Consider the following 13,410-nt stretch of genomic DNA (forward strand, 5'->3'; position numbering starts at 1 on the left):
AAATAATATCAAGAAGATAACGAAATGTCTCTAATTGAATTGTGATTTTTTCCCCCCTTAAACTGTAAACATTTTGTGAAAGAGTTTGATATATTAGCTTAAATTCCAGAGCAGAATAATAAAACTTACCTTTACAAATGTCCATTTCTTGAACTATTACAGTAGTCAATCTGAATTAAGTTAGTCTTAGAGACCCAAAAGGGAATAGATGCTATAAATAATCTTAGCCACTTTCTGTCTGGTAAATGAGTTAGCATCCAGACAGCTAGTGCAGTTTAGCGCAAAGCTAAAAGAGTGGGAAACTGTACAGAAGTTGTTGTTTTAAGCAAGGGTTTTTCTCCATTGTTCAGTTGTCTTAATGCTGATTCAGGAACTTAATGTAACCATCCTGAAAGAGTCAGATTTGATTGTTCTTTCCATCAGAGGCTGAGCTGCTTATTGTTGTGGATCCTTTCAATGGTTTGTCTTTTCATTTGTGTAAAGGACCCCTTTGAAAACCAGATGGTGTATCTCAAGGAGTTATCTTTCCAATAAATTTCAATGTATAAAACAAAAAAACTTGTGTTCAGGTTTTCAACATTCACAGCTTAAAATGTTGTCAGTCTGCCATGAAGGCTGTTACACACAAGCAAGAGACACAGTGATATGCTGGGTTACTCAAGGTTACTAAAGCTTTATTTGAAGCTCTTAGAAATGTAAAATCAACACAGAAAGTGGCACTCCAACAACCATTTACTTAAAAAAAACAAAAAACAAAAACAACAACATTGTTTTCTTAAAGGGTGGATTGTAAAGGAGCTATGAGGTGAGATCTGTCTGCTTATAAAATAGAATTTTCCTTTTCTCTTTTTCTATTCATGTGCTGCAGTAATGTTGTCCAGCCTCCAGAGGGCAAGTTTCCACTACAAAGCGTTGGACTGTGAAGATTCTGCAGTGAAACACACAAGATGCCTCTCTTTCCACTTTTCTATTCTATACTTTCCACAAACGGCCCACTCTCGTCTCTCTCTTTAACTGAATTACTTGTTGCATGGTTAAATTCTATCTTCCATTTTCCACAACTACTCCAACTTTGTCCATTTTGTCTATGCATTGAATTTCTCTTTATGCATACATCGTCTTTGTCCCCTAGCACATGTTTCTCAATTGCCTTCAACACTAGATGCACAAACACACTCTCTCTCTCTCTGTCTAAAAAATCTCTGTATCTGACATGGTCTCTCTCTCACAGCATGCTTTTTTCCCCTTCTTCATAGTACATTAACACCAGTTTGAAATACCGTAAATTCCGGACTATAAGCCGCTACTTTTTTCTCACACTTCGAGCACTGCGGCTTCTACTCCGGTGCGGCTTATTTATGGATTTTTCTTGGGGGACAATGAGCTTGTGCCGCAAAAACATTTGTCCTCGTCACATTGGATCTTAATATCAGTCATTTTGCGCTTCATGCACGCACCCTCATCATGGAAAACACACGGAGAAATACATATGATGCAGCTTCCAAGTTAAAGGCGATCGAGCTGGCTGTCAAAGAAGCTAATAGGGCTGCTGCACGTTAAGATGACACTGACAGCGACAACGAAAAAGACACTGAGGAAGTAATGAGTAATGAAGTCATTCCGAGTCACTGAATGGATGGACTTTTTCTTGTGAAATGTATTACGGTAATCTTTTTTTCAGCCGTGTTACAGACACTGTTTGATAAAGGATTTCCACTAGGCTTCGTATTTGCGGATGTTACCGGTAGTACTGTAGCGTCCGTCCGGACGTTAAAGGACGACGAGAGTGTTCAAATAACAGCTTTTAATAACCTGGTCACTGTCGGCCGTGACCACGCCGTTTACAGCAGAGAACAACACACATAACTTGCCGCAACAATCCAACTCTCTCACCCAGCGTTCTCTCATACAGCCACTCAACACGTTCTCGCTGGTGCATTCACTGACTCTCCACATAATCGGAATTATGAACACATTATCAACTACTGACTTTACAACATGAACCGTAACAGTACGCATTTAATTAAAAGTTAAACAAATGTTTTTATGTCACGTCTTTCTGTGCAAGTAGCTCTGTTATAACGTGGACACCTGCGGCTTATAATCAAGTGCGGCTTATATATGTACAAATAATTTTTTTTACTTATTTTTAGCCGGTGCGGCTTATATCCAGGTGCGCTCAATAGTCCGGAATTTACGGTAACTAAACAGGACAATGACAATATATTTGATAAATATTCCCTTGTTTTCCTCAAATTCTTGTTCCCACAGAAACACACACATTGAAATACATGCACACTCTTACTCTCCTTTCATCATGGACTCTGAAAGCCACACGTACAAACAACTGCTTCTACAATTGCCCTCACCATTATATCCCATCTGGTCAGTGTTTGTCTGCCCAAACCATCAAACCAGGCCAGTCCACTTTCCAGTAACCATTAAAAATCATCAACACACACAGACGCACAAACACACAGACACGCACGCGGTCACGCACACTGAACTCAATGGGACCATGAAATCACCTCATTAAAAACACACTTAGCCAATATTTGATGCAATCGGCACCACACACATTCAACATGAGATTTCTGATAGTTTTGTTTATATGAATGGTTAGATCACACAACGCAGCAGACCACATAGAATCCAAAGACCATAAAACTGCAGCTGTTACAAAGTGGAGAGACTTCATGTGCCACACACTCTCACACCAACATGTCTGCCTCTGATACCACATCACATGACTCCAGTGAAATCCAAGGTGAACTATTAAACCAATAAACACACACTCACCACACTTACACACACACGCACACACACACCAACTCACACACACACGTCTTCAGGGGGCTTACCTGCGCTCACAGTGATGGCCTCGATGAACTGGTCCCTCCAGCTGTTGGTTCCTACCAGCAGAGCCAGGTTGGTCTTCTTTATCAGCTTATCCACTGTGTTCTGCGGAGGAGAGAGAATAATGGTCAGATCGGAGACAAGATACCATTTCAGAAAGCAAATTAATTATGTGTGAAAATTATACTCATGGGCACAACTTACGCAATATAACAAAGCCATGGACACCAAATTAGTTTTACCTTGCAAAATGATATTAAAAGAAACCCTTCAAACAAAACATCAAATTATTTTTATTGTCACATTTATCTGTACCACCTTAGTCCAACTCCTCAATAATTGTCTAACACACAGGCGAGGTTTTGAGGTTAAGAACAAATGTTACCAATCACTTATCTCTTAGGCATCTGAATAACTGTGCATGTAATGTAAAAAAACCCCAACAACAACCAAAACAACACTGGTGCAACAGCTTATTCTATTGCAAACTTCTCCTCTTGGTTAGGTTTCCCACAACTTCCTTCCTCCTTTCCTTCATTTCTATATTTCAAAAATGTTTTTTGAAAACAAGAAACTATGACACAATGAGATAACACACATCATTCATATCTGACAATCCCTTTATTTGCATTTTTAATTTCCACCCTGAATGTCCGTACTGACTGTTTAATGTTTGTTCTCACACCTTTTGCACGTCAAACACCTCAAAGACTCCTGTACATGCATAAACAAGACATACTCTTAGAAGGTCAACACTCTTCAATTGTTATGCACAGGAAAAAAATATTTTTGTATTTAACCTTTACTGCTCTGAGGTACCTTAACTGTTAAGAGGTTTATTTTAAATATGACATTTTCTTTTCCTGCACAGGTTATGTACATTTCTTTCTACATCTATCTATCTATCTATCTATCTATCTATCTATCTATCTATCTATCTATCTATCTATCTATCTATCTATCTATCTATCCATCTATCCATCTATCCATCTATCCATCCATCCATCCATCCATCCATCCATCCATCCATCCATCCATATGCCTCCTGGCACAAAGTCACACACACATTACCCACTAATTAACGCAGCAGTGGGGATTGTTCGCTCTTTCTTCTCTGCACTTCTGATGTAAACAGGGATGCTAATTGTGTTGAATGAAGCTTAGGGGTGTAAATAGAGCCTCACTGCTGCTGTGGACACACTCATACTGACACATAACCAGCTTTACTCCACCTATTGAATGTGAAGTGCTCATCTGACTGTCCTCAGCACGTTTTTCTCATTCTGTGGCGCTCTTGTGTTATTATTATTATTATTTACTTTCCTTGGCTCCTTTTCAACACTCAGCTCTTCACTTGAAGTGGACTGAATATATGAAACACATTCCACATACTGTACACGTCTGTGAGTGTGTTTCTGCAGATGTGGAACCCCAATGGTTGATGGGAAGATATTAAAGCTTATGTACCCAGCTTGTTGCACTATAAACCCAACCTGAAAGCAACAAATGTTCGCCCATCTTGCTTTATATCTCCTTTTATTCTCCCCCTCTCTGTCCATCTAACTAACGACTAATTGATCATGTATTTAAAGATTTTAGTACATATTTATGATGTTTAAAGCCAAATATCTAAATAGTCTTACAAATTACGAGGCATATGTCCATAAAAAACAATAAGAGAACTGCTGTGTAGCTGTTTGGTATATTTTACTTCTAGCACTGAGAACACTTTTGGATCTATGATATACTATCGTCTCTGCATCACTCGTTAACTTCTTACCCAACAATCCATCTTGGTTCATTTTTATAGTTGGTTTAATTACATAATTCTGGGGACAATGGTGGATTTACATACTTTATCAAGATGTACAACATGAGGGGAAGCAACAGCAGTAGTTCCTGGAGAGACTTCAGATAATGTTGTCACACAATAAATCACACTGAACAAATGCAGTATGTCTGTACATTGTTAATTAGCCGTCTGCACACTCAGTACATTGACAATCATAAGCAAATAAACAAAAGGTTAATTGTCAAAATTGAAGAATTGGCCTTAGCATCTCTTAAATGTCCGTCCTTTCTTTGCTGTTGTTTACCACTATCCTTATACAGCTTGATGTATTACTCATTTTATATTTAAAGTTATATTTAATATTTTATATTTAAAGTTTGAACTTTTTTAACTGTTTACCATTATCTGTATATGTGCAGTACTTCAGATAATAAAACACACGCACACACAAACACACACTTTACTGTATGAGAGTACTTGAAAAACTATAGCATCCTGTCAAGTGGCGAGGTATTACTGGGTGTTATTAACAGTCTGTCTGCAGTGAGTGTGTGGGTTGAGAGGCAAAAGAGAACATGCATCAGGAAAGAAGCAAACACAAACACAAACACACAAACACCTATACACACACATACACACACACACACACACAATGCCACATGGATGGTAATTACATGTTTGCTTATCTTAAGAATCTGTGTGGGAGAGGGAGAGCATGGACACAGCCGCTACACTGATTACACGATTATATACCTTTTGTATCAGGAAAGGTGTGTGAGTGTATGTGTGTAGGTATACTTCACGAGGGAGTTGCTTTTGTGTTCTTTCTGTGAGCACTATTGTTTTTTTAATTTCAATACTGAAGCGACCACATAATTAAAACCAATTACAAAATGAGTCACAGTTCAATTTTCTAAATTTCAGCTACATCTCCATCCTCAGCAGTGATTAAGAGGGTTAACTGTTGTGATTCAACTGTCTTGAAAGGAATTGCGTTTGTGTGATTAAATAATCCCATTGTGTAAGGCCACCTAGTGTGAGATGTGCAGTTATGCATTTATTTTATCGTTGGTTTTGTGGGGGGCAGGGGAATTTGGTTTAAAACAGCAACAGGATTAAGTGTTCATCATTTTCACAGCACACTAATTGGGTTTGCCACATTTTAGAATTGTGTGAAGGGATGCTCAAATGAGCTGTGCTTAAGTTGTCTTCATCAAAGAAGAAACTGGAAACAATTCTAATCATTGCTATAGTTTTTGTTGTTGCTGTCTTATTAACATCATGTTTGCTAAAGAAAGACCAAACATGCCAAATTGCCAAAAGACATCTGTGGATTAATTTATCTCCAATCAACCAAATTCTGCTTTTCTTTTTACACTTCTCTTCATTTGCCTCCACTGCTTAAAGAAACATTCATTAAGCAGGTCATCAGAGTTTGTTATTCGATCAGGAGCTCCTCTTATGCATATTTTTTTGTCTTTGAACAAGACGCTGAACTCAGAGGTGTTATGACTGTAAATCTTTGCCCCTTACCTTGAACTCATATGATTCCTCTATGATGACCTCCAGCTTGACGTGATCTCCCAGCATGGGACGGCCCATCTCGGCGATACGCCTTTCTTCTTCGTCTTTTCCTGCCAGCGGCTCTTCTTCCTCCTCGGCCTCCTTCTGCTGTTCCTCTGAAAACACAACAAGAAGACAACCAAATGCAGTGTTAGCGATGGACTGCAGTAAAAAGCCTGGTAACAATAAAACATAAAATGGGCAAATCAGGTTTTGATAATTTAGAGGATGATAGGACTACATTACCACAGATCTTGAAGCTAATAGGGTAGTAAAATGTTGAATTGTGTATGGACTACGACTGTATTTTGGACCCCCCCCCCCCCCCATGTCCCTGTCTCTCTCTTTTTGAAGACACAACCAGCCTCTCTCTCTCTCCCCGTCTCTTCTTTACCCTTTTCCCTAATGGTATGTGTCAGTAATTGAGATTCTTTAAAGAATGTAGAGCTTGAGCTCTCTGCTGGCATCAAAGACAGACAGACAGAGAGAGAGAGAGAGAGAGAGAGAGAGAGAGAGAGAGAGAGAGAGAGAGAGAGAGAGAGAGAGAGAGAGAGAGAGAGAGAGAGAGAGAGAGAGAGAGAGAGAGAGAGAGAGAGAGAGAGAGAGAGAGAGAGAGAGAGAGAGAGAGAGAGAGAGAGAGATAAAAGAGAAATTTAAAAAAAAATGCAAAAAGAGAGAGAGACTGTGACCAAATGTATATGGGGCAAAGAGTTTTCCATATTACCATCCATTATTGTGCAGTGCATTGTGGGGCTGAATCAGCTCATTGGTTATTAGTTCCACTCAGTTTAGTTACAGCAAGGACCTATAGGAGGTCAGTCACACAGTCAGTCATGCATATGCTTGCAAGATTTCTGCCAGGAGTGTTTTCATCAAACTTTGACTCAATCATAATTGAGAAGCGTTCATGAGGCACGAGAGCTGTGGCAAGGAGGGCAGTAACAGCAGTCTCCCAGACACATTAAAACTGACTGCAGCAACACTGACCTGCAGTGTCACATTTTTAAAGTTTTCAAATCAGTTTAAGTAAATCCAATATATTCATGTTTCAACTGCTTTGATGACACTTATCAGCGAGTAATCTGTATTTCAGTTACAGTAGTTGGCTGGCTAATGCTAGCTCAATAAACAATGCAATATCCACATCTTATTTGGACTTCATCTTACACCTTTTTTGCTGCTGCCAAAGCTTCTATCTTAACATTTGATCATTCAAGCAGCTGTAACACACCACAGCAGAAACAGTCAGAGACGGCCCCACTTTTTTAAGTACCTTATTGTTTGAATTCACAATGTTCTTGCAATTTAGTCAATATCATTTCATTTGTGTTTTTACTTGCAGGTTAAACTGCAGGCAATGGCATTCAAAGTCACTTTAATCTATGGTAATGATCAAAACAATCAATGAAGGTCTGCTTTGTTGAGGGAGTAAGCCTAAACAATTAAAATACTGGGAGAGATTGAAGTTAAGCAATTAAGGTGAAGGGGATACAGTTTCATTGCTCATTGTCTACTGAGTTGAATGCACTCATTGTAATAGAATGGCCTTGAAGCAGCATTTTCTGCTACAAATGAATAATCTTAAATGATCTTCTAAAAATTATGCATATTTTTAAAAGGGGTTTTATCTTAAAAATGACTTCAAGGTCTAATCATTGTCACATCCCCTTTGTGGTTTTCCTTTAGTCAAATCCATTTTGCAGATATTTAATTGACACACACCTGCATGTGAACACACATCTCTATAAACTATCAAATGGTGATTTAATAAACTTCATTAAATGTTGATACTAAATCTGATTTTACTGGATGAACATGACCTAGCAGTATTTTTTCTACCTTGTTGCTGTGCTTGGACTGGTAATACTGCGTGTGTGAATGGACCTGACAGAGGTTGAGTGTTTCAGGGTAAGATGCTGCTTCCTGTCAGAACTGCTGTCTGAACCATTTATCATTTGGATATTTCTCCCCTCTGGTGTCTTTCTCTCCGCTCTTCTCTGCTCACTCCACTTCAACTCAACTGAATGTGATTTACAGAACACACACACATAACTTTATACTGAGAATCACTATGGAAGAATATCTAGATTTATATTCAGAGCAGGCCCAATTTATCTACTGTTACCACTATTAACCTAGAATACCTAAAAATCCAACAGGCAGAAGAAACACATTACAGGAAATAATCCCCCCAAAAACTGTCCTTTTGTTACATAACTTTTTCGAACGCCATCCCCTTCTTTCTTAACCTTTACTTTCCTTTTATCTACCTTCTATCGTCTCATCCTCTTTGCCTCTAAGTATTTAAATCACTTCTTTATATTCCTCATTTCTTCTCAGCCTTTCATTCAGCCTGACTCCTTCTCTCCTCTGTCCTGACATACAGTAGTTTCTGTGGAAATGAGCTTCAGTGTGAACTGCAAGCAAAGAGCAAAGTACTTATTCAGTTTCCAACCTTGGTAACATGGCTGTCAATTTAATACTGCTGGCATGGTATTTTCAGAGTGAACTGAGGAGCCAATGCATACCTATTGGTGACATCTATTAGTGTTGTTTCTCTCGAATTTAAGAGAGGTGCTTATCATCTACTTTATACAAAACTCTGCAGCGAGAATTCTGACCTGTACTAATAGGAGGACCCGCATCCCCTATTCTAAAAGAACTCTACTGGCTGCCAGTGTCCTATAGTCTCAGGTTCAAAATTCTGGTTCTGGTTTTCAGAGACTTGCATGGTCAGGCTCCCTCTTACATCAGTGATCTGATTCAGCCTTACACTCCTGTGCGGGCTCTGAGGTCTGTGGATCAGAATCTGATAAAAGGTCCCTCGAGCTCTTTTTCGCACTCGAGGTGACTGGTCTCTCCAGGTTTTTGCTCCGAGGCTCTGGAATGAACTTCTGCCTTCTTTGCGCTCAATTGAATCAGTTGACACCTTCAAGAGTGAACTGAAGACTATTAGGCTTTTAATTAGCTTATTTTAGGGATGCTATGACTTTTGTATTGTCTTGGCTTTTTATATTGCGTGTGATGTTTTCAAAACTACGTTTGTGAAGCACTTTGTGGCCTTTGTCTATAAAAGGTGCAATATAAATAAGATTTACTTACTTACTCACTTTGTATTCCACCATCTTTAAAAAAAGGATTCTAATGTACATTTGTTGACCTTTAATGAGAACCTTCAATGTTCAGATATCCTGACTCTCTTCCTGACAAAGACACCTCTCTTAACGCCACAGTCATTCACATTCATCCATCTACTGTAAAGGCTTTATTGTATTTCTCTCATGTTGGAAATAGACTTGCTTTTTAACCTTCTGTTATTGTTCAGTTGGCTCTATCGTGAACATAACTGTTCACAGACTTGGCTTTGCACTATGTGTTACCAGAGGATATCTCTCGGGGGCACCAGGGAGCTCAAGATGTATACAACTGCTACAGTAGATATGCGGGAAACAACAGATACAGGAGGTTACTCTTGGGTTAACTCTGACATCAAACCTAAGAAAATAGTAACATGAATAACCAAAAGTAGCATCAGATCAGCTTAGGCGACTGAGGAGTGAAAGACAGATCACACATTATGCAGCACTCCAACTCTATTTATCCAAAATTTCTATAAATCGACATGACAGTCCCAAATCTGTTTCTATTGAGTTTTGCTGGCTTCCACAATGAACAGAACTTAGCTTTAGCCAGCAAGTTACACAAGCATGTCTGTCTCTGTACAGTGGCAATGACACATCATACAGATGTGAATAAATGGCGACTTGGTCAATCAACTTGTCTTCAATACTTTCTGCAGTTATTGTCCTTGCTTCTGTATTAACTGTAACACCTCCTCTGCCTCTATACTGCCCCCTACAGTTCATGTGCATACTGCATCTCGCGGCTGCATTGTGTTCGAACTAAGTCCTGGACAGCCGATGCTTCAAAGTAATGGAAAACAGGGCAATCATCATGGACATGCCAACACACAGCTTAAAAGCAAACATATCTGCAGCCTGAGACAAGTGATTTATGATTATTATGATTGAGTCTTTGATTAAATAACAACAAAGCAAGCCAATGCTCAGCAGAGGAAAGGAATCATCTACAGCCACTCCCTGAACTGTTGCCGTGGGAGGAACTTAACCCACAAGTGTCACATTTGATACTCTGGTCTGATAGTGGCTGCCTCCAGCTCAACAAAAGCTGTAACAATAAGATTCAATGATGATTAATTGTTTGTCAAGTCAGCAACAAATGACATTCTTACATTGACATCCATGTCATGCAGTGATTGGTACAGTGGTTTTGGAACTTTTCATTGAAACTCTTTTTAAATCTTTTTATTAGCTTTTTCCTGCACTTTTAAAGTCAATCGACTGCTGCCCAGGAAAATGTAAATCATTATATTTATATTAACACAGGAGCCGTTTTCTGTTAAGTGTGTGTTAAAACCAATACTGACAAGAAACTTTACTTGTGTTTCCCTTTGAACAGATAATAAATATGCTGATGAATTTGTCTGTATACTTAAAATGATTAAAAAGGGTACAGAAACTGGTCTGAGGGTTATCTCGACAATGTTGAAGGAAGGACTGCCTCTAATATTACACTGTAAGCACAATGACATTGAGTGACTTTAACCTCAGGCCTATATAAATGGGTTCAAAAGGATCAGTATTATCTTCAATTACTAAAAGTACTTGAAGTACTCACTGATTCTCAAACATAGATAAGGAGTGGCTGAGTGCTAACGATATGTTTTAAAGGCGAGGACTGAAATCTTGAAAATGTGGCCTGATGTTTCTCCAGAGAATCCCGAAGCAAGCTAAAAGACATGATAACATTTGAGCATCCCACCCTGAGCTAGACGTCACAGGAATATGTCCCCACTGTGGGTGTTACCATGCATGCCTTATAGTGGCAATAACTGATTTTATTGATAGGCCAGCCGATGGCAGACCGGAAATATTTGAAGGAGAGAGTGGGGAATCAAATCATGGCTCAGGGCTTGGGGTTGGAAATGAATTTGGGCCATCTGCATCTTAACTGTGACTTTTGAATATGAGGTGCACGATATAAGCAATGAACTTAACTGGCGTCTATTGGTGGGCTTTTCAAATCTGCATCAGATATGGTGGGTCATGCAATAATTAAAACACCAAATCTTACCTAAAAAAAAATGACTTTCCCTTCATAACTTAATCCTTTGGAGTCTGACCCCAAGATCATCTTATGTCAATGCAATGTATCGCAATATTGTAAATGATGCGTAGTTGTCTGGATGAAACATGAGGCGATGTGCTGGCAAGAGGCAATGTGACTGTGTGTGTGTGTGTGTGTGTGTGTGTGTTTACACCTTGTCATGCTTTGATAGAGTCCCTAGTTACACAGAAGTGATGGAAGATGACAAAGAGAGACAGAGGGAGAGGGCTATGTAGAAGAGGAAAAATAGAGAGTGGAAAGAAAGAACAATCGACAGAGAGGAGAGAAAGTAGGAGAGGATTTTTACGCCCTGTCATGTTTGATAGATTCAGATTCCTTCAAAGGAGGCAGAGGAAGACAAGGAGAGAGTAAGTGGGAGGGGGAGGCATCTTTGCAAACTGTCATCACATAAAGACAAGAGGAGGAGTAAAAGGGAGAAACTTCTGCGCCATGTCAAAGAGGAAACAAGCAGATGGAAGGAAAGAGACGACAGGAGCGAAAAAGGAGGGCAGCAGAAGACACAGTGTTTGATAGGATTAAACAGTACAGCAGGGGACAAGACAGGGAGGAGGGAGAGAGCTGGGAGGAGAAGTAGGAGGAGGGAGAGTTACACTGTCACATTTTTGGAGAGTCCCACAGGGGGAGACAGAATCAGAGCAGAGGAATGGAGAAAATACAAATGGAGCTTTTAACTAGTTTTGTCTGTCCACAGGGGAGGAGAGGAGAGAAAAAAGGAAAAGAAAGTATGCAAAGGAGGAAGAGAAAAGGGGTTATGACATAACTGAGGAAGAAGATAAGGATTGAAAAGAAGTAGGCAGAAGAGGTCAAGGTAGAGGGTGGAGAAATGAAATACATGATAATAAACGTGGATGACGGTGAGGAGGAAGTGGGAAACGGAGTAAGGAGGAGAAAAGAAAGGATAAGGAAATGAAAGATGATAGGAGAAAAGGCAAGCACAGTGACAATAAAGGATGAAGAGCTGAGAGAGAACAAGAGGAAAGAGGAAGACAATCATGAGGTGGATGAGGTTGAAGAGAAGAAACAAGGTCAGAAAAATATGGGCAAGGATGGAAGAAGATGAAATGGTAAACGACGAAAAAATAAAACAAGCGTGTCCTCAAGAGAACGTGTTTGAGTCACAACTAAGGAAACTAAAAAAAGATTTACTTTGAAACCCTTCATTCATTTAACTGATAATGACATGAATTGCCAATGATTATCAATCACTGCTATTTTAAAACTCTCTATATCTACATATTATCATATAATGACACATTATGAAACCACATTTACATTGTTTGATTTCTTCTGACTAATGACCCTTAATGATGCTCATTAAAATGTATTAAAGTTGTTGTTTACCACAGTAAACATCATTACAGGGTGTTGCGTCTGTTTGCACACGACATGTAAATACTCATGATTAAAGTTAATATGGAGAGCTCCATATGTACAAGATGTACGAGACCTTGGTGTCAACGCGCACACTGACAACTCTCGCTTCACAAACAGCATCACGTCTGCAATTAATTTATGCTTCATTAAAACCAGGAATGATAATTATGGTATGTACTGCATCAAGATGTGCATGGAGGGAAGATGGTTGTGAAAAAGTAGGATGAAAGGAGGGGACATTTGAGACGAATTCTAGGACACGCAAACATATGTGCGGGTAGGAAAATTATCTGAATAAGCCCTGGCAAGTTTTGCACTATTTCAGGTCGTTCAGTTTCGGACATAGTTTTATGTGAGGGATAATGACTGGAGTCTTCTATGAACATGCCTGTTTCAAGCTTAATTTGAGTACAAAGTGACACAAAGGTCACAAAAAAATATATATTTATATTTTATATTTATATATTATTTTAGCATCTAAATTGTTTTCAGGACATTTTCTTTGGATGATGGTTCTATATTTAACTCTGTACAGTCTTCTTCAATCATACAGTAGCCTACCCTGGATTATAACCTGGATTTATACAGGGGAGGCTTGCATGGAAAAAGTCAGATAT

At 39.1% G+C, this 13,410-nt stretch overlaps 1 protein-coding gene across 3 annotated transcripts in view; it reads right to left on the bottom strand.

The window, feature by feature from the left end:
* slc8a1b (solute carrier family 8 member 1b) overlaps positions 1–13,410 on the bottom strand; it is a 181,263-nt gene that overhangs the window by 21,302 nt on the left and 146,551 nt on the right. For all 3 annotated transcript variants that reach the window (XM_079362486.1, XM_079362485.1, XM_079362487.1), the window contains 2 exons: positions 6,182–6,327; positions 2,862–2,961 (listed from right to left, as the gene is read on the bottom strand). In XM_079362486.1, coding sequence (XP_079218612.1) covers positions 2,862–2,961; positions 6,182–6,327 — 246 coding nt within the window. The remainder of the gene's footprint in view (positions 1–2,861; positions 2,962–6,181; positions 6,328–13,410) is intronic.

Source organism: Symphodus melops (genome assembly GCF_947650265.1).
Source record: "Symphodus melops genome assembly, chromosome: 15".
Classification (NCBI taxonomy): domain Eukaryota; kingdom Metazoa; phylum Chordata; class Actinopteri; order Labriformes; family Labridae; genus Symphodus; species Symphodus melops.